The sequence below is a fragment of the Denticeps clupeoides genome, chromosome 16 (genome assembly GCF_900700375.1).
Source record: "Denticeps clupeoides chromosome 16, fDenClu1.1, whole genome shotgun sequence".
NCBI classification, from domain to species: domain Eukaryota; kingdom Metazoa; phylum Chordata; class Actinopteri; order Clupeiformes; family Denticipitidae; genus Denticeps; species Denticeps clupeoides.
In genome coordinates, this window is record NC_041722.1 from 6,053,476 (window position 1) to 6,080,283 (window position 26,808).

A 26,808-nucleotide genomic window follows, 5' to 3' on the forward strand; every position below is an offset into this window, starting at 1 on the left:
CGTGGCTGGATTGGTAAAGGGCAGAGAGCTCCAGTCCGACTCAGACGCCAGCAAGGTGGAGGTGGAGTACTGGTTTGGGCTGGTATCATCAAAGATGAGCTTGTGGGGCCTTTTCGGGTTGAGGATGGAGTCAAGCTCAACTCCCAGTCTTACTGCCAGTTTCTTCAAGCAGTGGTACAGGAAGTCTGCATCCTTCAAGAAAAACATGATTTTCATGCAGGACAATGCTCCATCACACGCGTCCAAGTACTCCACAGCGTGGCTGGCAAGAAAGGGTATAAAAGAAGAAAAACTAATGACATGGCCTCCTTGTTCACCTGATCTGAACCCCATTGAGAACCTGTGGTCCATCATCAAATGTGAGATTTACAAGGAAGGAAAACAGTACACCTCTCTGAACAGTGTCTGGGAGGCTGTGGTTGCTGCTGCATGCAATGTTGATGGTGAACAGATCAAAACACTGACAGAATCCATGGATGGCAGGCTTTTGAGTGTCCTTGCAAAGAAAGGTGGCTATATTGGTCGCTGATTTGTTTTGTTTTTGAATGTCAGAAATGTATATTTGTGAATGTGGAGATGTTATATTGGTTTCACTGGTAAAAATAAATTATTGAAATGGGTATATATTTGTTTTTTGTTAAGTTGCCTAATAATTATGCACAGTAATAGTCACTTGCACACACATATATCCCCCTAAAATAGCTCAAAATAAAAACAAACTAAAAACTACTTCCAAAAACATTCAGCTTTGATATGACTGTTTTGGGTTCATTGAGAACATGGTTGTTGTTCAATAATAAAATTATTCCTCAAAAATACAACTTGCCTAATAATTCTGCACTCCCTGTATGCCGTAAACTTTTGTTTCTGACTTCTGTCTGTTGTCCATGCTGTTCACATTGCATCTGTAAAATGTGAAATATTGCATAGTTCATAAATAATTTGTCATTTAATGTATTGCTAAATCAACACACTTTCCAGACTACCTGATTTATAACTAAAGCATTGGCCATGTCTTACGGTCTGTTTCCTTTATTCATTAAATTAGTGGGTTTCTTTGTCAAAATTTGAACATTGAAAATCGGGTGTGTTAACTGAGGCTGGAAATTGTGGCCACCAAAAATATATGAGGCAAAACTCAAGCTTAAAAATGGGATGTATCACAGATAAGAGAACAGAAAAATGCTGACTGAATTGCTAGAGCAACACCCTCTCCAGACTACCTGATTTATAAATTAAGCACTGGCCATGTCTTTTTTTTCCCTATTTTATCCATACTTTAAATTAGTATCCAATTTTTGTCAACATGTGAACACTGAAAACGGTTTGTATCATAAATTAGAGAACAGAAAACTGCTGACAGTTTGTCAAAGTTTAGAACACAGATTTAAAATATGATGACAAGAGCTTTGAATTGATGAAGCATCTCTGTTAATAATCATCTCCTGCTTATATGAAAACTATAAAAATTGCAACGCCATACTCACTTGTTCCTACCAAAAATAAAGGTGGTAGAGATCACTACAGCATAGCTGTTTACTATCAGAATTTCAGTGTGTTGCATGACATTTGCTTTCTCTGGTGCCACCACAGCCCTCTAGTGACAATAGCACAATATAATGACTTATATCTATTAAATATCATTGCATCATATAACATTATCTGTGGCAACAACGTGGCTACAATTAATTGTAAATAAACAAAACAAATACTACAGTGGTTCATTGTATATATTTATTCAGCTTCTACAGTGGTGTGAAAAACTATTTGCCCCCTTCCTGATTTCTTATTCTTTTGCATGTTTGTCACACTTAAATGTTTCTGCTCATTAAACTGTTAACTATTAGTCAAAGATAACATAATTGAACACAAAATGCAGTTTTTCAATTAAGGTTTACATGGCCCTGTGTGAAAAAGTGATTGCCCACCTTGTGAAAAAATAACTTAACTGTGGTTTATCACACCTGAGTTCAATTTCTGTAGTCACCCCCAGGCCTGATTACTGCCACACCTGTTTCAATCAAGAAATCACTTAAATAGGAGCTACCTGGAGTGAAGTGATTGTCACATGTGATACACAGCAGCACAGCACAGCACAGCACAGCACAGCACACATAGTGAAATTTGTCCTCTGTGGTGGTGAACCTTCCCAGGAGTGGCCGGCCGACCAAAATTACCCCAAGAGCGCAGCGACAAATCATCCGAGAGGCCACAAAAGTCCCCAGGACAACATCTAAAGAACTGCAGGCCTCACTTGCCTCAATTAAGGTCAGTGTTCACGACCTGGGCAAAAATGGCCTGCATGGCAGATTTCCAAGGCGCAAACCACTTTTAAGCAAAAAGAACATTAAGTCTCGTCTCAATTTTGCTAAAAAACATTTCAATGATTGGCAAGACTTTCGGGAAAATACCTTGTGGACCGACGAGACAGAAGTTTAACTTTTTGGAAGGTGCGTGTCCCGTTACATCTGGCGTAAAAGTAACACAGCATTTCAGAAAAAGATCATACCAACAGTAAAATATGGTGGTGGTAGTGTGATGGTCTGGGGTCGTTTTGCTGCTTCAGGACCTGGAAGGCTTGCTGTGATAGATGGAACCATGAATTCTACTGTCTACCAAAAAATCCTGAAGGAGAATGTCCGGCCATCTGTTCGTCAACTCAAGCTGAAGCGATCTTGGCTTCTGCCGCAGGACAATGACCCAAAACACACCAGCAAATCCACCTCTGAATGGCTGAAGGAAAAACAAAAATGAAGACTTGAGTGGCCTAGTCAAAGTCCTGACCTGAATCCTATTGAAATGTTGTGGCAGGACCTTAAAAAGGCGGTTCATGCTAGAAAACCCTCAAATAAAGCTGAATTACAACAATTCTTCAAAGATGAGTGGGCCAAAATTCTTCCAGAGCGCTGTAAAAGACTCGTTGCAAGTTATCGCAAACGCTTGATTGCAGTTATTGCTGCTAAGGATGGCCCAACCAGTTATTAGGTTCAGGGGGCAATTACTTTTTCACACAGGGCCATGTAGGTTTTTTTTTCTCCCTAAATAATAAAAAACATCATTTTAAAAACTGCATTTTGTGTTTACTTGTTATCTTTGACTAGTTAAATGTGTTTGATCAGAAACATGTGTGACAAACATGCAAAAGAATAAGACATCAGGAAGGGGGCAAATAGTTTTTCACACCACTGTATCTTAAAATTTACTCTACTCTTTTTCTATATGTCTGTGCCATGTAAATTCTTCATATGTCTTATCTTGCTGTAACTGGAGCCTCTCATCTTTCTGTATGACGTTATGCAACGTGAAGGAGGAAGTAGACAAAATGAGTGTTTTGATGTGGAAACCAAATATGGCACAATGGCCAGAAAAGGAAAACAGGAAGCACAATGTCTGAACCTAAACAGCATGAAAACAGAACAGGACCTGACAGGAGTCCGACATCCTGGAGTGTGGACTATCTCTGGAACCGCAGAGAGTGATTAGAACCAAATTAAGACACCAACACCCTTCACCTGGTGAACGAGGTTTAGAGCATCAAGATTCGGGTGTATTAGATAGTAGTAGTCGTAGTAGTATTAGTAGCTTGTGTAATGGAAAACATTAACAGTGACAATGCTTTGGTTGAAATTAATCATGGGTTTTCTTCTTTACTACTCTGTAAAGTAAAGTGAAGTGATTGTCACATGTGATACACAGCACATGGTGCACACAGTGAAATTTGTCCTCTGCATTTAACCCATCACCCTGAGTGAGCAGTGGGCAGCCATGACAGGCGCCTGGGGTGCAGTGCGTGGTGACGGTGCTTTGCTCAGTGACACCTCAGTGGCACCTTGGCAGATGGGGGTTTGAACCGGCAACCTTCTGATTATGGGGCCGCATCCTTAACCGCTAGGCCACCACTGCCCCTACTCTGGTACTACTTGGGGTTAAAATGTCTATGCGGTTGATTTCCAGACATCAAACACTCTCTTTTCTGATTATAGGTTTTGAATCATACAAATTAGGGATTTAATATGATTTCAGTTTGACGTTTTTTTTGACATCAGGAAATGAAAAAACATAGGTTTTCATATCAGCAGTTTTTATTCCATAACAATTAAACATCATCCACCTGTGGGCACATCACCCACCTTTAACTAATGCTTCAGCAGTTTTTTGTAGCATTTTGTGTGTTTTCAATTTGGGTTTGTAGGTACACCTTGTGTAGTTGTTTCACAGGGAGCTATAGGAACACAAATGAAGTTGAATTTTATAATGCCATGTCTACTTAGTGTCATTGTAAGTTGTGAATGCTGAACAATATTCCTACTGAGGAAAGCAGTGCTGTGGAGGTTGATGGACACTGTTCCTCATGAATGTGCTCTGTTGAAGATAAAGAAGCTGCAAGTTGGATTGCAGAACACTATTAACTGAAACCAGTAACTGAAAAGTTATTTTACAAAAGCGTATACCTCAACAGGCCTCTCCGCAGCTTCCCTTTCTGTGATGACTAATAAGGTGTCTTCATCAATCTCCTGTAGTGAAACAAAATTTCTCCCTTATATCCCCATTATTAACACTTTGGAACATTAAGTGTAGGTACTTACAACAGCATGGAAGTCTGTTATAGAAGAGGCCTCCACAAAACAGATTAACTGGTAGAAGATTAGTCATCTGATTATTTCCCAGAACTGTTCCCCATTTAAAGTTTTGTTTTTGTTTTAATACACTGCATGTCTCATCACATTTGTTCTGGCTCTTAGTCAATGTGAGGCAGGAACGTCCTCGTCCTGTCTACACTAGGCGCTTCCACCACAAAAAAAAACAAAAAAACATACCTGTCACGTTCCTAAGTCTTGGGGTCTCAGAAACGCAACAAGGGTGTGAAGAGGAGGAGGTCCACTGTTACACATTTAACCCCCTTATTACACCTCGCACTGCACCTCGTCTACTCCGAGCCTCCAGTACTGCTCGCCTGGTCCCTCCATCTCTGAAGGTAAAAGGAAGACATTCATCTAGACTCTTCTCCGTCTTGGCCCCTCGGTGGTGGAATGAACTTCCCCTCGAGGTCAGAACAGCTCAGTCACTGAGCACCTTCAAACGACAGCTCAAGACCTTCCTCTTTAAAGAATATTTAGATTAAATTGTAATTTTCTTGTCAAACTTTGTGTACAGAATCTACAACAGAGTGAATTAAATAGATGTATTCATAGTTGGGGTCCTAGTGAACCGGAATTGATCTCTTCATCGATGGTAACTTGAAAGCACGTTGTAAGTCGCTCTGGATAAGGGCGTCTGCCAAATGCCGTAAATGTAAATGTAAATGTTACACATGCAACCAAACAAACGATACAAACAGGGCTTTTATTTACAGTGTGCCAACAGGTACGATAATACAGCACACTCAGGACAGCTAACAAACATCAAAACAGCCTAAAGGAAGGGATGGGATGGGATTACAACATGGATATCTCAAAACACGCACAAGTCAACAAAAAGGGCACATAACAGGCTAACAGCTAACAGGCTAACGACAAAGGGATCTATCACACAAAGCAACAAGACACATGAATGAGATCCCCAACAACAGGTTTATTTACAGTGGGGGAAATGTGCTGAAGAAAGCAAAAACAAAAAAGGCCATCATAGGCATATATATATATATATATATATATACACACATACATATATTTACATACATACATACATACATACATACATATGACAAAAGATACAGATTCACTGCAAGCACACTAATGCACACTAATGCAGAAACATCAACGTGACCTTGACCCACACGAAGGCCCCCGGCATACGATGCTGTCCCCTTAAATACACCCCACAATCATAGCCTAATTGGGTGAGCTCAAGATGTCAGAGAGGAAAAGCAGGCGGTCATAATCAGGTCTAGATTGCTATATGTCAACATAACATATCCCCGTACATAAGATAAGATAAACCTTTATTAGTCCCACAAGTGGGAAATTGCACAAAAACACAGCCATATTCACAAATGACCATTTCATAAAACAATGGACATGACTCAAATCATACAAAAGAACACTTATACATTAACAAAATAAACACAGCAGACAAACACTCCACACCCCTTACAACCCTTTTCCTGTGTCCCAAGCTGGCCTAATTGGTTACCCGCCACCTGTTTTACGGGCCTCAGCCTTCTTTTGGTTGGCTATAATGGGCGGTCAGATTTGAACAGATCTAGAAAACTAAAATTTTAAGACATGCATATCTAAACCAGCAGTTAGGTGTGGCTTTCATATAGACAATATATTTAATATGGCAGTGATAGAAGATTTGGCTTTTTCTTTGTTTAAAACTGCTTGTAAATCAAATGTAAAAAAAATTATCTATATTTTTAGATTTCATCTTAAGTTGCTGCCATGTAGTTTTGGCACATGTGCGTTCAAAAAAACATATGGAATATGAATGTTAAATGAGTGGAACATTCAAGGGCAAATTTTTCTTCCCCCCTCTAATTAATACTCACGTATTGACTTGGTCTGCAATTTTCTGCCACACAAGCTCTCTCTTTTGATGATGCTGCAGTATTGCTTTATCCTTTTAAAATATGCTCATTCTCTGCATAGGGTGGTAGTAGCCTAGTGATAACACACTCGCCTATGAACCAGAAGACCCGGGTTCGAATCCCACTTACTACCATTGGGTCCCTGAGCAAGACACTTAACCCTAAGTTGCTCCATGGGGGGACTGTCCCTGTAACTACTGATTGTAAGTCATTCTGGATAAGGGCGTCTGATAAATTCTGTAAATGTAAATGCATATGCAGTCATTAAGAGATAAGAGAAGTAAGAGGCTCTAACCTTTGGTCCAGTGCTTGCCATGGTGAATCGTTATCTGTGTTCCATTGATGGGGGCTTTTTATATCCTCATGCTTGAACTCATTCTTAACCAAAACTCTGAGTTCGACAACTGAGTTCAGGTTTTGGTTTAGTTTTTTAATACTGCTTTCTGAAACGGGCCCCTGGCCTAGACAGTTTGAGACTTTTCCTTCTGTCGCTGTTTACCAAAAACAACATTTTTACTCTTGCCATTATTCAGTTTCAGAAATGTAATAAAAAATTTAATCTTTGAACTTTTAATGTAAAATTGTGTGCAAAATAATTAATCAAAAAATACAAAGCAGTGATTTCCCAATTAACTGGGAAACAAATATGAGACAGAATGTGACGGCGGATCCTGCCAATGCGTGGAACGCCTGGGGAGGAGACAAGGAACACTGGGTGCAGGCCACGCCCTCTTTATTCCCCGAACCTGTAGCCCTCTGCTATAAAAGAGATCCTAGATCCAGTTTTCTGGGTTCCGGCATTGTAAAAGTGAAAGTTAATTGATTGTGAAATACTTCAGCATTTAACCATCACCTTAGTGAAAGGTGGCAGCCACAAAAGGCGTGCAGGGATCAGTCTCACCTCAGCGGTTCAGGATTTTAACCCGCAACCTTCCAAATGTTGTAAAAAGTGTTGAATGCAAATATATATGTGTGTGTGTTTGTGTGTGTGTGTGTATATATATATATATAATATAGATTTGGTCTATATAATTATAACTGAAATAAATTAAATTAAATGATATTCAAGATGACCGTACATCTCATTGCAATTTTTTACAAGGAGTGCCAATAATGCCGTATATATGTATAAATGCCTAAATGTGGCTTAAAAATGTATTTATTCGTGCAGGCCCTTATGTGTGTGTTCAGTGAAAAAATATGTGTAGATAAAGCATGACATCTAATATATTCACGACACTGTGCACTTGATCATGTTATTGTCAATAACAATACTATGAGATCTGTTTAAAAGATACCACGCCCCAGTTTCCATGACACAGTTGTCAGTATCTACAACGTTTAATTTTTTTTTTTTTTTAAACTTTCACCATATATTTTAAAATGAAAATAACCCAGGCAGACAAAAATCCAGGTGATACATGTGCACCCGTAGGTGGGACCGTGTGGCAGGTTTACAGCTCGTGTTGTGTAAGAGGTCCGATGTCCGGCTTTTACGTCCTGAGCGGTCAGCGCGCTGAAGGAGCGGTAAGTGCGGGTGGTGTCGAGGTGTATGAATGACCGTGCTCGTCCGTCTGACCGATTTCTTCCAGTCTTCATCCAGTCGGTTTAAATATATGAAGAGATATTAAAATATTTAATGAAATTCACAGAGGACTGGCAGACCAGGCTAGCCAATCGCAGAACTGATCGTGGTGATAAGGCAAATACAATCGAACAATCGAATAGAACTCGGTATTCAAATGTTAAATGTAGTGAGAAAATATCCTGGGGATAGAGGCATTAGGTTCCTTTTGCAGAACATAATTTGTCTACATATCTATCTAATATTAGAATAAATAAATATAGGAAGAAAAAAAGATAATCAGCATTACCGGTTTAGGAACAACCGAAAGAAGGCAGCGACATCTAGTGGCCGCAGTGAAATAAATTAGTTTAAAGCCAAGAGGTGAGTTCAAACACAAACTATTCAAAGGTCTGTATTCTTACCAGTGTTGACAGACGTACAGTAATTATCAAATTTGTATCCTAATTTTACCTTTTGTATAATGTACGAACAATAATTCCAAATTTCCCATAACGTTTAATAATTGTATCCATTCAAATAATTTCATAAACACGACAAGTGTCAGGATTGACTGCAGCTGTGCTTATCACCGGTGGCCAATCCTGACGGCGCATAAAGGACGGACATTTCCGCCCCCTCGGAAGGGACGGCATTTTCGTGGACGTTAGTGCACGTATGTGAATGTGTATTTTCAGTTCTGGCAATCGCCACACGCCTGCGGGCTCGTTTACGTTCTTTATTGTAGTTAAATTGTTTTCGGCCACCGAGCCACGTTCGTTTATGTTTATTTATTGTTCATCTATAATAAAAACCCATTCCCAGCATGCCAGACCTCTGCGCTTCCTTCCCCCGTAAATCCGTAGACGTGACAACAAGTTACAGATCTCTGTTTTCATCTGGCTGTGCAGACATACTTGCCTTGTTTTTTATGCAGCTATCTCACGTGCCTTTACACCCAATTAATGCACAATGTGATGCTTGGTGATGCACAAAGTAATCCATGATGAGTGGTTGAAGCATACGCAAAATCGCCATCAGACTTGCTTCGATGAATGGGAGAAGGACCCCGGTTTTACTGGGTGATTAAAACCTGTAGGTAGCACTAACAGTAAACCTTTCTGTGTAGGGACTCGCTCTACACTCCACACAGGTTTTTACAAACGTCCTGTAGGTAAATGATGATGTGTGTTTGAAGCAGATTTTTTGAGCAACGTCACAATGTAAATTGGGAGTTTGCCATAATTTTAAGTTGCTGGTACGATACTTTGAGGATCTGGAAACACTGCTAATACCGTAAATGTAAACACTGATTCTCACCAGAATTGTCCATTTTTTCAGGTGCTTTGCCATGAAACGTCTAGGTTCAACTGTCCTCACACTTTTTGTCATTTGGCATACCTGTGACAGCGGAAATGTGCTTGTTTATCCCATTGAGGGGAGCCACTGGATCAACATGAAGATCCTCATCGAGGCTCTGCACTCAAAAGGACACAGCATCACAGTTTTGCAATCAGATAAAAGTTGGTACATCAAAGAGGATCCACTATTCTACGAAACAATCACAGTCCCTGTGAAGGCAAGCTTGGATGAAAAAATGCTTGAAGAGGATTTTGTAAAACTTATTGACCTCCTGTGGGCAGAAGGCTCTGTAATCAATTTCCTCAGATTGTTCATTGACATGATGATGAAGTACAAAGACATTCATATTATCTTGAAAGAGATGATTGTCAACATGCTGGAGGATCAAAGGTTAATGAAGAGCCTCCGGGACCGTAACTACGATGTAGTGATCACAGATCCCTGTTGGGGAGGAGGGACAGTGCTGGCTCATTACTTAAAGCTTCCCCTTGTCTACAATGTGCGTTGGCTCACAACTGGAGAAGGGCACTTTGCCATTGCTCCTTCCCCCATTTCTTACATCCCACTTACAGGATCTGGTTTGACAGATAAGATGACTTTCATTCAGAGGGTAAAAAACATGTTATATTTTGTCTTGCTGATCATACAAGAAAGATTTACTGTAAGACCCATATACCAAGAAGTGTGTGATAAATACCTTGGTCCTGGTGCTGATTTCTATATGCTAATGCAGGCTGCAGACATTTGGCTGATGAGAGTTGACTTTGTGTTTGAATTTCCAAGACCCACCATGCCCAATGTTTTTTACATGGGTGGGTTCCAGTGTAAACCAGGAGGTCCTCTACCTCAGCACCTGGAGGACTTTGTTGAGAGCTCTGGAGAACATGGTGTCATTCTCATGTCTTTAGGATCCTTTATCAGTAAGCTTCCCAGCTCTCTAACGGATGAAATAGCTGCTGCTTTTGCTGAGCTGCCCCAGAAGGTCATTTGGAGACACACTGGGGACAAACCAGCAACCCTTGGTAACAATACTTTACTAGTCAACTGGTTACCACAGAATGATCTACTGGGACATCCTAAAGTCAAAGCATTTGTGGCACATGGAGGAACCAATGGAGTCCAAGAAGCCCTGTACCATGGTGTACCAGTCGTGGGACTTCCTTTGTTTTTTGACCAGTATGACAACCTGCTACGGTTACAAGAGAGAGGAGGGGCCAGGATTCTTTCTGGTACCAAACTGGATAAAACAGTCTTTCTTCAGGCTCTGCAGGAGGTTCTTCATGATCCATCCTACAGGGTGAACATGCAGAGGCTCTCCAGGCTGCACAAGGACCAGCCAATGAAGCCACTTGACCAAGCTATCTTCTGGATTGAGTTTGTAATGAGACACAAAGGTGCTGCTCACCTGCGGACAGAGTCCTACAAGATGCCCTGGTACGCCTACCACTCACTGGACGTCATAGGGTTCTTAGCAATCATGGCTTTCACTGCTGTTTTTCTTACTGTTATCTGTGTCAGATGTATATGCTGCAGGCTGTGCCTGAAACGAAAATCTAAAATTGAATAATGTCTTCTGCAATCCCATATTTTAAAATATGTGTTTTACATTTTAAATGTTTTATTTTGCTTTTAATTTGCATTGTTTAAATATGATTAACACATTAACCCTTTCTGAATGAAACTAGCATCCCTTAATTTACTGACTCATGACTAAATTGAATATGTATAAATAAACATTAATTAAAAGTACAAGTTTGTAGCATTGTAAAACTAAAAGGGACATTGAACTTGTTAAACAACCTTTGTGATAATGGGCAGCAGTATTAATAAAATTGGCCTCCAACCTTTGAACGTTTGTGTGTAAAAGACAAACAGTACACTGCAAAATTTCAGAAAGACAACTTTTCATTTCGTTTAATTTCTCACCAGAATCAAAGCATTTGGTCTAGCCTGTATAACATTGTCTTTCTAATATCTTGTAAAAATCATTACATAATGGAGTCAGTTCAGGACACCATTGTAAATGATGTGTATGTTTCTTTAACTGCTTTATTGACTCAGTAGAAATGCTCGGAGTTCTACTGGTGGAACTCATAACCACGCCTGACTGGCATATATGACAGCTTGATTTCTTTAATGAACTTCAATGACTGTTGCATATGAGAATTTTTCTGGCTGTGTGATATAGGTAAAGTATCCTGCATGTTAAGAATAACTCAAGTAAAATATGTATTATTTTTAGATATTAAATGGCTTGTTAACTTTCTTTCATTCCTGCAGAAAAATGGTTAAACCTGCCCTTCTGAATGTCATTCTATGCCCCCTTTTTGTGGCATTGATTTCCTTACTTAATCCTGTTTGCCATGGAGGAAAGGTGCTGGTGGTTCCTTTAGATTTAAGCCACTGGGTGAATATGGACATTCTGGTCAAGGCTTTGCACAGCAAAGGACATTCAGTCACTGTTGTGCGAGCCAGCAAGAGCTGGTACATCAAAGAAGAGTCCAGCTACTACAACTCCATCACAGTGTCTGTGACTGAGGGTTTTGATGAGGATTTTGTAAAACAGGTTATTTCAAAGCTCATCTCTTCGTTTAGGAGTGGGAGCTCTTTTTTTAACTTAATTAATCTGCAGCTAGAATTTTTTTCTGTAATGTCTTCAGCTCATGATGTGGTGTATGAAATGGTAGTCAACATGTTTGAAGACAAATGCTTGATGAAAAAACTTAATGAGAGTCAGTTTGATCTGGTTCTTGCGGATCCTGGATTGGGTGCTGGTGCTATTTTGGCTTATTACCTACAGATCCCCCTTGTATTTAATGTGCGGTGGACCACAACTGGGGAAGGGCACTTTGATATTGCACCTTCACCCCTGTCCTACATACCATTAACAGGAACAGGGTTCACAGACAAAATGACGTTTAAACAAAGGCTTAAGAACATTCTACACTACTTTCTAACCTTTTACCAAAAATATGTTTTGATTAAACCAAAGTATCAAGCAATCTGTGATAAGTATTTGCAACCAAAAGTTGACTTTTTTGAGCTTCAGCAAGCAGCTGATATCTGGTTGATGAGGGCTGACTTTGTCTTTGAATTCCCACGTCCCACCATGCCCAACGTAGTTTATATGGGTGGATTTCAATGTAAACCCTCAAATCCTCTTCCCCAAGACCTGGAAGTTTTTGTCCAGAGCTCTGGTGACCATGGCGTTATTATTATGTCTCTTGGGGCATCTGTGACACAGTTTCCTCCTGATGTAGCTGCTGATCTTTCAGATGAAATAGCTGCTGCTTTTGCTGAGCTGCCCCAGAAGGTCATTTGGAGACACATAGGGGACAAACCAGCAACCCTTGGTAACAATACTTTACTAGTCAACTGGTTACCACAGAATGATCTACTGGGACATCCTAAAGTCAAAGCATTTGTGGCACATGGAGGAACCAATGGAGTCCAAGAAGCCCTGTACCATGGTGTACCAGTCGTGGGACTGCCTTTGTTTTTTGACCAGTATGATAACCTTCTTCGACTGCAACAGAGAGGAGCTGCAAAAATTCTTTCATTTGAAACCCTGGATAAAACAGTCTTTCTTCAGGCTCTGCAGGAGGTTCTTCATGATCCGTCCTACAGGATGAACATGCAGAGGCTCTCCAGACTGCACAAGGACCAGCCAATGAAGCCTCTTGACCAAGCTATCTTCTGGATTGAGTTTGTAATGAGACACAAAGGTGCTGCTCACCTGCGGACAGAGTCCTACAAGATGCCCTGGTACGCCTACCACTCACTGGACGTCATAGGGTTCTTAGCATTCATGGCTTTCACTGCTGTTTTTCTTACTGTTATCAGTATTAGATATTTGTTTTGCAGGTTCTGCCTAAAAAGAAAAATGAAATATGAATAGTTTCATTTGTTTGCTTCAATCTCTGTGACACAAATATAAAAGTTGAAAAATGAATCTGAACCTCGATCATTATTTTTTTATTTATTTATTTATCTTGATTGATTTGTTCATATATAGAGCATAGATAAATATTTCAAATGTGTCCTGTTTCCTGTCACTTCATCCTCATACCAATGCTCCAGGTCCCCAGGATATTTAATTTGCTCCCCTGTCTCATCTTCTTCCTCATATCATCATTCCAGTTCGAAAAAGTATTCTCATCTGTTCTACTGTGTATATGGGTAAACATATTAATTTCAATTGTTTATGTTCTCTATGCAAAATGCACAGAATGTGAATAAATGTTTCAAAGCATAATACAGTGCATCAGGAAAGTATTCACAGCTGTCAGGATTGGCCACAGCTGATGTTGCCAGGTGTGGCCAATCAGGACATCTTTTAAAAGCCACAGATTTTCCGCCCCTTCGGGATCTGAGGACTGGACCTGTCAACTTTGTGTTACGTTGTCCCCCTTTATTTCCCTTTGTAAAAAGCCACACATGAAGACCATGTGGTGTTGGACACAAAGCACTGTATTCAACCACTCCAATTTGATGTTACCTGGCAGAAAGAGGCATGGCACAACAGAGGTTAAAAATGAACAGTTTCTAATTTATTAACACCGGTAAATAATTATTGTAGTTACATGTGAATATTGAATGTAAAAAGGTACCAAGGTTACAGAGAAAGTAAACATGAGAAGAAAGAGTAAAGAGGGAGAAGAGAAAGAGAAGGGAAGATAAAAGTCCCAGAAGCCTTCCGGCTTCTGAGGGAAAACCCCCCTGAGCAAGATAGCTCAGAGCTCCTTTTCCACATGTGCGCAGGCTTTTATACCCCTGGCCTACAGGAAGTTGTCACTGGCCTACAGGAAGTTGTCACTGGCCTACAGGAAGTTGTCACTGGCCTACAGGAAGTTGTCACTGGCCAATCAGAACCTGTTGTTTCTGATGTCACGCCCCCGGTGCCTCCCATTTGGTGAAGACAAAGAGGGTGGGCGGTCCTGACGGCTGATACTTCGCACGTTGACGTCGGACAAAAGACATGTAAAAACCGGGGTGTCGAATCTTCACCCACAACCATCGACACAGGAATGTCACACTTCCCCCTGCAGACATCTGTTATGCAAGGCAAAAGCAGGCTCCCGCGATGTCCATTCTTACAGACGGCCGGTTGGTCCCCTGGGGCACTCGAGTATTCAGGGTCCATGGGGATCACAATTGGGTCATGATTGTGTATCTGCTTGCTTCCTGGTCAGTCGGGAATTCAAATGTAGCCGATAGTTGTGGTTCTGTGTCCTTTGTGATCCTCAGGCGTCTGAGGTCACCCTTGTAGGGAAACCTGCCTTCTTGACATAGATCAAACACAGCAGCATACATAGAATATTCAACTTGATCCAGGGCTTTTCACACTTGGTTGGGTTCTTTGTCTGGAGTGTGATGAGGTTTGCATACAGATTGTGCATGTAGAAAAACAGTGTTCATCGTACATTAAAAGCAAACCAGAAAAACAAATGACAACAATGATCAGATACTGTAATGCAAAAAAACATGTAAATATAGTGGGAGGCTTAAAATGATATCAGGGAATTCATAACTCCGCAGATTTGCACTGGCTTATCAAGTCTAATCAACAACAGTGGCCGGAAAAATAAATACAAATAAATAAATAAAAAAGTCCCGCTTGTTGCCATGTGATTGGAGAATTACACCTTTATTAGGGAATTCATAACTCTGCGAATTCAAGTCAAGTCAAGTCAAGTCAACTTTATTGTCAATTCTGCCACATGTACAGGACATGCAGAGAATTGAAATTACGTTACTCTCTGACCCATAAGAATAACATTAAATACAAAAACAGTAACAGTAACGAATACAGAGTATAAATACAATTTAAAAAGAAAGGCACAATATACAATTTTAAAAACACCATGTACAAATAATGGTGGAGAGTGCAATTTGCATCGGCTAACGAAGTTCAATCAACAACAGTGGCCGGAAAAATAAACACAAATAAAATCCCGCTTGTTGCCATGTGATTGGAGAATTACACCTTTATTAGGGAATTCATAACTCTGCGAATTTGCATCGGCTAACGAAGTTCAATCAACAACAGTGGCCGGAAAAATAAACACAAATAAAATCCCGCTTGTTGCCATGTGATTAGAGAATTACACCTTTATCACTAAAAGCTATTATTTGAAATTATGGCATTGTTGAGGTGTTCAGAGAGAGAAACAGTTTCACATAAATTTAAATTCTGATCCTAAACATGTTGATCATACTGAACATGAATTTAAAATAAAAACAATGAATTTTAACAGTGCAATTTTCAATCCCTGATCAGTTATTATCAAATTGTTCACCGCGGGACATGGTTTATGATGTTCAATGTAATACCAGTAATCTAAAATGTCACAAATCCTGGTTATTACTGGTTACAGTTTGGTTTGTGGGTTCATCTATTGTGCCAGCCATATCTACATGCCACATTGTAAGTGATACAGTAATTAGTCTATGTTCATTTTATACCTTGTCGGAGTGGATCTGGATTTAGAAATGCCTCGGTTTCTACGGTCCCGGGCTTTTTAGGATATGTAGATCCTTTTTATTTTAATTAAAGCACATAGATTCTATTCCTCCCTATGCAGTAAAATTCAGATAAAAGAGACTTACGGTCACAGATCCACATCCGAGCAAAGGTATCACGTCGGGATCACCATTTGTAAAAAGCCACACATGAAGACCATGTGGTGTTGGAGAAGAGAATAGAGTGTGTAGAAAAAACTCTTTCTCCCTCCACACAAAGCACTGTATTCAACCACTCCAATTTGATGTTACCTGGCAGAAAGAGGCATGGCACAACAGAGGTTAAAAATGAACAGTTTCTAATTTATTAACACCGGTAAATAATTATTGTAGTTACATGTGAATATTGAATGTAAAAAGGTACCAAGGTTACAGAGAAAGTAAACATGAGAAGAAAGAGTAAAGAGGGAGAAGAGAAAGAGAAGGGAAGATAAAAGTCCCAGAAGCCTTCCAGCTTCTGAGGGAAAACCCCCCTGAGCAAGATAGCTCAGAGCTCCTTTTCCACATGTGCGCAGGCTTTTATACCCCTGGCCTACAGGAAGTTGTCACTGGCCTACAGGAAGTTGTCACTGGCCAATCAGAACCTGTTGTTTCTGATGTCACGCCCCCGGTGCCTCCCATTTGGTGAAGACAAAGAGGGTGGGCGGTCCTGACGGCTGATACTTCGCACGTTGACGTCGGACAAAAGACATGTAAAAACCACAGGACACAGGAATGTCACACTTCCCCCTGCAGACATCTGTTATGCAAGGCAAAAGCAGGCTCCCACGATGTCCATTCTTACACCTTTTTGGCCATTGTGCCTTGTTTATTTGTGTTCTTTTATTGTATTTACAATAAAACCCCTTTCCCAGCATGTCCCGCCTCTGCACTTCCTTCCCCTGTCAGCTCGCCAGCGTGACAACAGCATATCACTTTTTCTACATTTTGTTATGTTACAGCCTTAATCCTAAATGGATACAACATTCCATAATGACAGCATGAAAAATTTTGAGGTTTTGGGAAATGTATTAAAAATAAAAAAACTGAGAAACCACATGTATATAATAATTCACAGCCTTTGCTTCATACTTTGTCGACACACCTTTGGCAGCAATTACAGCCGTAAGCCTTTTTGAATATGACTGCACAAACCAGATTTGTGCCTCAAGACAATTCTGTCTCAGAGGTCTATAGACAATTCCTCTGACTTCATGCTTGGTTTGTGCTCTGACATGAACTGTCAACTGTGGGATATATAGACAGGTCTTTCCAAATCATAAACTTTTTTTTTCCCCACGTGTTTTTCCCACACGTGGACTCCTATTAAGCTGCAGAAACATCTGAAGGATGATCAGAGGAAACAGGAGGCACCTGAGCTTGATTTTGAGCTTCATGCTAAAGGTTGTGAATACTTGTGTACATGTACTTTCTAGGTTTTTTTATTATTTAAAAAATTAAGGTGTTGTGTGCACAATTGTTGTGTGTAGCTAAAAAATAATTCCATCCATTTTGGAATAAGGCTGTAAGATAACAAATTGAGGAAAAAATGACTCATTGTAAATACTTTATGGAATGCATTGTAAATTAATGAAGTCATGCAATTAACTTATTTTATATCAGAAAATAATTATATTAATAAAACCAATAACCATTTATTCCAGGGTCATGACTGCCAGAGCCCATCCCATGACACTGGGTGCAGGGGAGGTCACCAGCAAGCTGCAGTGCAAATAGACCATCCACTCATGAGCTCACACCTCTGCTAATTCACTTTGTGTTTGTCCCTTTGGAGGACATTAGAAGACCACAGAACCCAGAAGAACATGTGCCTAAACAGAGTGAGCATAAAAACTCCACACAGAGAACATGCGAAGCCACATTGCTAATCACCGTGCAACCCAGGCCTCTTGGAATATATAATAAATATAATAAAATATAAATATAATAAAAAAAAAAGAACTGTTGTTTTTATAAGATCTATTTGGGGTGAAGTGAGTGTAACAGGACTTCAGTCTAATTACAAATATAGATTAATTTAGCTTGTACTCAACCTAAAAAAAAATAAATTTTGACCAGTATTCCAAGGGTAGTGTCTCTTGTATTGTAAGATAATTACCAAAGTTTTGGAATGAATTTATTACTCCACAGCCTAAAACTATACTTGGTATCATCCTGTAATCTGCCCAGGTGTGTTCAACAAGACACCAAAAGTCATAGATCTTAGAATGGATGGTCCTAATATAGGCTCATAATCTCAAGTTATAGTCCATTTTCTTAGTACCATTTGAAAGTTCTTGGTTCCCTTTACAACACATTAAAACTATATTCTTTCTGTTTTAAGGGTTTTCTCAAGCCTCAAATTGTCAAGTTTTCAAAAGTTGTAATGCTTAGATTTAAATTAAATATGTACACATACTCCTTAACAGAGCAGCTTACCAATACCAGCCATCTAGAGCGTGTTAAAGAGTTATATTCTGGACAGAATGTTTGTTTAAGAAAGAATGTCCCATATAGCATAGTTGAATATTCACCCACATATACTGCCCCACTGCATCTTCCCTTAGTCTGATCCATCTCAGATGCTATCTCTCTATTTAACCCTTGATCCCTGGAGACTTTAGCTTTGTTTAAACAAGTTGACATACTAGCAATTGGGGTATGTGCTTTAACTTCTCTCTGTTTAGTTTTTCTTTGTGGGCCTGTGGTGTTCTAGAGGTTAAGGAAGCAGTGTGGTGTAAATTTGCTCAGCAAGTAATGACCTTCACCATTGAACATACAATACCAGTGAAACGTTTGGACACTCCTGCTCTGTGGCAGTAATGGAGACTAGGATGTGCCATTTTGGAGAATCAAATGTGAGAAGCATATTTAGTATTTGTAGCAGGTGAAAGTGAATAATGTCTTTTTACCCTCATGACAGTTTTTTTCCTCACTATTGTTAAAGTAAAAAGGCGCTCCATGAGTTGCTCACTGACATGAGTGAATGATAAGAAATTGTAGGAGGAACAGTGCAGGAGGAACGCATTTTCACGACTTTCATGGAACAGGGGTTTTACTTATAACAAAAACATGAAATATGGTACAAGTGCACACTAACATACAATGACCCAACAGTGACTAGACAAGATAAGGCTATATTTACACATATACATCAGGTGCACACAATCAAGAATTAGGATGATATAAAAGTCACAAAACTCTGGACCGGCATATGGAGCCGTGGAAGTGACAACCGAGACAAAGCATTCAGCATAAACCTTCAGGACTGTTGGAAACCATCCCCGTTGTCTAATTTAAGGTGGTCAAGAGAACAAAAAGTGTGAAATGCTGGCATCACAGCAAAAGCTCTCTGCTTTATAGAGTATCATAACCTAATGTGTGTTTTTTTGTATTACTGTGTATTGTTCTATAATGTAAAAATTCAAGAGCCTAAATGAATAGGTGTTCATTTTGACTGGTGTAAATATGGGTTAAATGCATTTGGTGTTCTTGTCTGGTCTTTTGTTCTTTTTTTTAACCCATATTGCCACATCTGTACACATCTGGAACATTCATTTAGGGAACAAAGTCTTGCGAGGTCATGGTGAAATCAGACTGGCATTGATACAGTGACTGGTGGAACTGATAGCCACGCCTCATCTAGTTATTCAGTAACTAACATATATGACTGGCTGTCTTTTTTTCCTGATTTTAATGTTACAGACAAGAAACTCATTTTGACTGACTGTGTTATTCAGGTAAGACGTCTTGCATGAGTTTATTAAATGCTGTAAAGTCAGAGTGATATGTTGATTTTAGACTGAAATGGCATGTTACTGTCTCCCTATCCTGCAGAGATATGGCAGCATTTTTTCATCTGAAGTTCATCTTATGCTCCCTTTTCGTGGCGTTGATTTCCACTTTTCATCCTGTTTGCCAGGGAGGAAAGGTGCTGGTGGTTCCTTTGGAAGGAAGCCACTGGGTGAACATGGACATTCTGGTCAAGGCTTTGCACAGCAAGGGACATTCAGTCAGTGTTTTGCGAGCCAGCAAGAGCTGGTACATCAAAGAAGAGTCCAGCTACTACAACTCCATCACAGTGTCTGTGACTGAGGGTTTTGATGAGGAATTTGTGATAAAGGCTCTTTCAAAGCTATTTTCTTTTTTAAGGAGCGAGACCTCTCTTTTAAAATTTATTAATTTCCAGTTTGAAATGTTTTCAACAATGTCTTCTGCTCATGCAAGGGTATGTGAAATGATAACAAACATGATTGAGGACAAAGGCTTGATGAAAAAACTCAATGAGAGTCAATTTGATCTGGTTCTGGCAGATCCTGCGTGGGGTGCTGGTGCAATTCTGGCCCATTATCTTCAGATCCCTCTAGTATTTAACGTGAGGTGGACCACAAATGGGGAAGGGCACTTTGATATTGCACCTTCACCCCTATCCTACATACCATTAACTGGGTCAGGGTTCTCAGACAAAATGACTTTTACTGAGAGGGTAAAAAACATTCTACACTACTCGCTTCTGAAATTACAAAATAATGTATTTATTAAACCACAGTATCAAGCAATCTGTGATAAATATTTTCAAACAAAACTCGATTTCACTGAGCTTCAGCAAGCAGCTGATATCTGGTTGATGAGGGTTGACTTTGTCTTTGAATTCCCACGTCCCACCATGCCCAACGTAGTTTATATGGGTGGATTTCAATGTAAACCCTCAAATCCTCTTCCCCAAGACCTGGAAGTTTTTGTCCAGAGCGCTGGTGACCATGGCATTATCATTATGTCACTTGGGACTTTTGTGGGACAACTTCCAAAGGATGTAGCTGCTGACTTAACGGATGAAATAGCTGCTGCTTTTGCTGAGATGCCCCAGAAGGTCATTTGGAGGCACACTGGGGACAAACCAGCAACCCTTGGTAACAATACTTTACTAGTCAACTGGTTACCACAGAATGATCTACTGGGACATCCTAAAGTCAAAGCATTTGTGGCACATGGAGGAACCAATGGAGTCCAAGAAGCCCTGTACCATGGTGTACCAGTCGTGGGACTTCCTTTGTTTTTTGACCAGTATGATAACCTCTTTCGGCTACAAGAAAGAGGAGGGGCCAAGATTATCCCTCCTCACATACTGGATAAGACTGTGTTTCTTCAGGCTCTGCAGGAGGTTCTTCATGATCCATCCTACAGGATGAACATGCAGAGGCTCTCCAGGCTGCACAAGGACCAGCCAATGAAGCCTCTTGACCAAGCTCTCTTCTGGATTGAGTTTGTAATGAGACACAAAGGTGCTGCTCATTTGCGGACAGAGTCCTACAAGATGCCCTGGTACTCCTACCACTCACTGGACGTCATAGGGTTCTTAGCAATCATGGCTTTCACTGCTGTTTTTTTTACAGTTTTCATTGTCCGATGTATATGCTGCAGGATGTGTCTGAAAAGAAAAATGAAACGGGAATAATATCAGCATTCTTTTTTTTTGCTATCTTAATGAGCCAAATAAATTCAGTTATCTGTACCTGTTTCCTGATGTCACTTTATCCAACATCACTCCAAGTTCCAGGAAAACTTAACATGAGTATTTGCTCCATAATCAGTCTCCTCTGGAGGCACGGGGGCTTCAGGGCACCCCTCCCGTGTCCTCCCAGTCTGCATCCGTTGGGACTTAGCAGGCCCTCTCCCAACATATCCTGACTGGCCCTACCTGCCACCCTCGGGACTCAGGTGCATACTGTCCCCCTGGAGGCTGACTAAGGCCACTGCCTGACCTGCCCTCCACCCCGGCTACCTGGGGGGCCAGCCCCGCATTGCAACTGTTATTGTCTTCATCCCTCCAACCACTCACCCACAGACTGCCCCGCTTCCGGGTTTCACGAATTACACTGGGGCAAATCGCTTTGACGTGACCCTCGCCTCGATCGTGAGGTAGCCTTTGCTCAATACTTCGTTGATGTACCTTTTGTCAGAAATTACAGCCTCAAGTCTTTTTGAATATGATGCTACCAGTTTGGCACGCCTATCTTTGTCCATTATTTGGCCAATCCTCTTTGCTTCTCAAGTTTCATCAGGAGATGTTCAATCGGATTCAGGTCTTCAAGGACATTCACAGTGCTAGCCCATAAACAGAATTCAAATTGGCGGTGAAGGTTGGACATCAGAGATTGTGTTGACCTTGTTCATATGACTCCATTAATGATTAGCAGTGTATTAAAACTCTTCTAATGTTACTGAAACAGAGGAATGGCAGAATAGAAAATACAGGTTACACTAGATATTAACCGTTTCTAATTTATTAAGACAGTAAATTACTTTTGCAGCTACATGGAAATATTATGTAAAAAGGTACTTTTTCTGTCACCTCTAATATTTTAGCTTTGACGTAATGTAAATAAACAGGTAACAGCCTGTTTACATTGTCAGTGTTAAAATATTAAGAGTATGGATGCACTGAAAACTAGCTGTTTGTTTAATGTTTTTTCTCATTTCAGTAATTACAAATAAGTTTGCTATTTTAAACTACGCATTCTAATTTATGCTTATGAGTAAATCGGGTTTTTTTTTTCTTTACTATAATTCTACTAACAGCGGCTTTGTTTGGTTTATTCACATTACTACTAAAATATTAGGTGTGAAAGATTACTTCAATTATTCAAAGATAAGCCAGTGTTTACTTTTTTCAGTTACTTTTTCAGAATGACACCTCATTGAAGCGTGGGGAAAGTATAGTATAGACCAGACAGTCCTCTATAATGGACACGTGGCTCCCAAAAATGTTACCACAAACAAAATCACACTGTAAAAAAAAATGTTGTGAAAAACAAAATTTAAGACAACTAGATGCAATGCAAGGTCACGTTCCCATCTAGGGAACAACATGAACGTGGTGGATGGGGACAAGAGGCCTGACCAAGCCCACAAAAGTGAAACTGAAGTGATTGTCATTGTAAAACATTACAGCACAGCACACAGTGACACAACGAAATGTGTCCTCTGCTTTTAACCATCACCCTTGGTGAGCAGTGGGCAGCCATGACAGGTGCCGGGGGAGCAGTGTGTGGGGACGGTGCTTTGCTCAGATCGGAATTCGAACCGGCAACCTTCTGATTTAAAAAAAACCCAACCCAAAACTGAACTAATGTTCATTCCAGCAGATTCTTCACCACATCAGGATCTTGCTATTTACCTGGACAACTCGCAGCTCTCTCCTTCTGCAACAGCCCGCAACCTTGGCATAACAATAGACAACCAACTCTCCTTCTCTACTCACATCAGCAATCTTTCCCGCTCATGTAGATTCCTTCTCAGACGAATCCGCCCTTATCTGTCAACACAGGCCACCCAGATACTGGTTCAGTCCTTAGTAATCTCAAGTCTGGACTACTGCAACTCCCTTCTAGCTGGTCTACCACTATGTACCATCCGACCTCTACAACTAATACAAAATGCAGCAGCACGACTGATCTTCAACCTTCCCAAATTCTCCCACACCGCCCCTCTGCTACGCTTCCTCCACTGACTCCCAGTAGCTGCACGCATCAGGTTCAAAATACTGATGCTGGCCTACAAAGCCAAACATGGAGCAGCCCCATCCTACCTCACAGCCCTTATTACACCTCGCACTGCACCTCGTATACTCCGAGCCTCCAGTACTGCTCGCCTGGTCCCTCCTTCTCTGAAGGTAAAAGGAAGACATTCATCTAGACTCTTCTCCAGCTTGGACCCTCGGTGGTGGAATGAACTTCCCCTCAAGGTCAGAACAGCTCAGTCACTGAGCACCTTCAAACGACAGCTCAAGACCTTCCTCTTTAAAGAATATTTCGATTAAATTGTAACTTTCTTATTGTCGATCTTGTGTACAGAATCTACAACAGAGTGAATAAAAAGATTGTATTCATAGTTGGGGTCCTTGTGAACCGGAATTGATCTCTTCATCGATGGTAACTTCGAGCGACTTACAAAGCACGTTGTAAGTCGCTCTGGATAAGGGCGTCTGCCAAATGCCATAAATGTAAATGATTACTTCCACTTCCTTAACCGCTAGGCCACCATTGCCCCAAAAATGTGTTTATTTACAGTAGTGATAAGTACACCACCGTAAACCCCTCAACCAAACACACACACACACACACACACACACACACACACACACACACACACACACCTACAACTATATGCAAACTAACAGAGAGGTAGTTAGTGATGTTACGGGACGTACCGAGGCTTCGGAGCGTGTATCGCGTAGTGGAGGGGGAGGGGCTTGCTTCATCTAGGGGTGGAGCCTAAAAGGATGACGTCCGAAGCCTCGCTGCCAGCTGTACCACGTGACTGCGTCGGGAAGCGATTTTGCCGCGAGGTTTGAGGCGATATAAACCCCTCAGGCTCCATTCAAAATGTGGGGTTTTGATGGAGAGTTGCGGTCAGTTCAGAGTTTGGATAGTTTTACTAGTTTAAATACTAGAGTTTGGATAGCGTTTATATAGTTTGGAGATAGAGTTTAGAGAGACAGAGCAGCGTCATGGAGTCACGGAAGACCCAGAATGTAACAGCAGATACCACTGTGGAGGTCCAGCGCTACCTTTCAGAGCCGAATATAAGCAGGCTGGAAAACACTCTGGAGTATTGGGAGGGGCAAAAAGGACTGTACCCAAATTAGTATAATCTTGCTCTTGCGTTTTTGTGCACGCCGGCATCTTCTGTGCCATGTGAAAGGGTGTTTTCAGAAGCCGGAGAGGTTGTCAAAAAAAGGAATCGCTTAAAACCAAAAAATTGTTATTTCTGAATAGAAATTCCACTGTTCTGTACATCATTGTCCAAGTTACACAAGCATACAAGACTTGCCATATAATCTAATGCTACCATTTTGTGAAAATACTCACACAGAATACACTCAAATAGTATTTTATTATACACATATGTGAACAATTATTTGGTCATACATGGTTTGTAATTATACACCTGGCCAGTAGGTGGTGTCGTGTGCACATGAAGCTTCGAGAAATGAACCCTTTCTCGAACCATTTGCCTCATGAGGCTTCATCTCACCATCACTAGAGGGAATCCACGCACATACAAACACATGAGCAGAGGAGAGTACACAAAAAGGGAGCACAAAAACAAGCACTATCAACTCCAAAAAACTCCAAAAACACTAAGCCGTTGACTTCCTGCTTCAGGCATCTTCTTATGCTGGCAGTGGCAGATTAGCCACCAGACTGTGGACGGACCAGCAATCAGACACACACCTAAAAAGGAAAGGCAAAACACACACACTAACACACACAGAATGGCAAGCAGAGATTCCCCTTGTACTACTCCCTGGCGCAAGGCACCCAGGAACGTAACTGCATTTTTAAGTTAAGTACATGGGAGGGAAGTTGAGGGAACTTAAATTTGTATGTTTTCCCAACTTTGTTGTTTGCGTTTTGTCCAGAGAGAACTCCGTATATTGGAATACAGTGGTCATCAACCCCAACACAAGACTCTCCCATCTTGGCAATTCGGGGCATTTGTTGGCCTTTTGCCCCCATGGTGATTGTCCTTGTATATGAGGGGGAGGCCACAGCTTGGCGATAAAGTGGGGGGGTCTTCATTAACAGATGTTAAGTCATGGACCTGAATCTCCCATCTTTCAACCTTATGAACTGAGGAAACAGCTACCAACTTCTTGTACCCTAGTTTTGTGGACATGAAATATATTTTTTATATTTTACAATGCAGGAAAATCCAATATTTCAGAATATTTTCAGCCGTATTAGGTCTGCTCCTCACCTTGCCAAACAGACCAATCCACAGCAGCAGAGCAGGGGTGAACCTATATTAATGAAAGTGATGCAACTGCTCAAGGTTTGCCAGTAGCCAGCATATTCTGTTGTATTCATTACACTGTTTTACTGTACCTTGTACACATCGGGCTGAACTCCATCTGTGTCATAGTGACTGTATCCTCGACATTGACCTTTATTCTGCATGTTTACCATCCATTTTTAACTTTTGCTAAGGTACAGTGGGCCAGAACAGCAAGTGCAAACACTATGTACACTAGGTGTGTCTAACTTTTGTTAGAGATAGATTTACATGTTGGGTTTCTTGAGTTTTTTCTACAAGCCATTGACCCTGCTGGGTTACCGTGGTTCACTATTGTTTAACCATTTACTCTGTAATAAAACACCTATGCATGGATGCTGTTTGTTGATTTCAGCTCAGCATTTAACACTGTCATCCCCTCTAAATTAATCACTAAACTTAGAGCCCTGGACATAATACCATTAAACTGGATTATGGACTTTCTGACCAGCAGACCACAGCATGTCAGGCCACATCTGCTCCACTACTGTCATGCTCAGCACTGGTGTACCACAGGGCTGTGTGCTGAGCCCCTTCCTCTACTCCCTCTTCACCCACGACTGCCGATCTGTGTATGGATCAAACTCCGTTTTCAAGTTTGCAGACACCATGGTGATAGGTCTCATCGACAACAATGATGAGACCTACAGGAAGGAGGTTCAACATCTGGCCACTTGGTGCACAGACAATAATCTGCTCCTAAACACCACCAAGACCAATGAGCTCATTGTGGACTTCAGGAGGGAGAGAAGAGGCTCTCATGATCCCATCATGGCTGTGGAGCCTGTTACATCCTTCAAGTTCCTGGGGACTCACATCACAGAGGACCTGTAGTGGATCACTAACACCTCCAGCCTGGTCAAGAAGGCTCACCAGCGCCTCTTCTTCTTGAGAACATTATAGAAGATCCAGTTATCCACTACCATCCTGGTGAACTTCTACCGCTCTACAATAGAGAGCATCCTAACCAGCTGTCTCACAGTGTGGTATGGAAGCTGCACTGTTGCTGAGCATA

The 26,808-nt window shown here is 40.9% G+C and overlaps 2 protein-coding genes, 1 long non-coding RNA gene and 1 pseudogene across 4 annotated transcripts; 3 read left to right on the forward strand and 1 right to left on the reverse strand.

The window, feature by feature from the left end:
- Window positions 1-4,079: 4,079 nt before the first annotated feature.
- LOC114765733 (uncharacterized) lies at window positions 4,080-4,873 on the reverse strand. Of its 2 annotated transcripts, none has more exons than XR_003742710.1 (3): window positions 4,452-4,497; window positions 4,310-4,362; window positions 4,080-4,222 (listed from the first exon to the last, which is right to left on the reverse strand). It is a non-coding gene; the product is annotated as an uncharacterized LOC114765733 (long non-coding RNA). The 2 variants fall into 2 exon arrangements; XR_003742709.1 differs by lacking the exon at window positions 4,080-4,222 and adding an exon at window positions 4,818-4,873 and having other exon boundaries at window positions 4,350-4,380; window positions 4,452-4,514.
- A 4,637-nt stretch (window positions 4,874-9,510) lies between these two features.
- On the forward strand, window positions 9,511-11,140 carry LOC114765732 (UDP-glucuronosyltransferase 2A1-like). Its single transcript, XM_028956138.1, has one exon. It carries the CDS (start codon window positions 9,550-9,552, stop codon window positions 11,020-11,022), a length of 1,473 nt encoding a protein of 490 aa, XP_028811971.1. The 5' UTR covers window positions 9,511-9,549; the 3' UTR covers window positions 11,023-11,140.
- A 713-nt stretch (window positions 11,141-11,853) lies between these two features.
- On the forward strand, window positions 11,854-13,353 carry LOC114765760 (UDP-glucuronosyltransferase 2B31 pseudogene; annotated as a pseudogene).
- Window positions 13,354-18,785: 5,432 nt separating this feature from the next.
- LOC114765821 (UDP-glucuronosyltransferase 2B1-like) lies at window positions 18,786-21,411 on the forward strand. Its single transcript, XM_028956285.1, has 2 exons — window positions 18,786-18,794; window positions 19,879-21,411. The coding sequence occupies exon 2, from the start codon at window positions 19,927-19,929 to the stop codon at window positions 21,409-21,411; it is 1,485 nt and encodes a 494-aa protein (XP_028812118.1). The 5' UTR covers window positions 18,786-18,794; window positions 19,879-19,926.
- The last annotated feature ends 5,397 nt before the right edge of the window (window positions 21,412-26,808 follow it).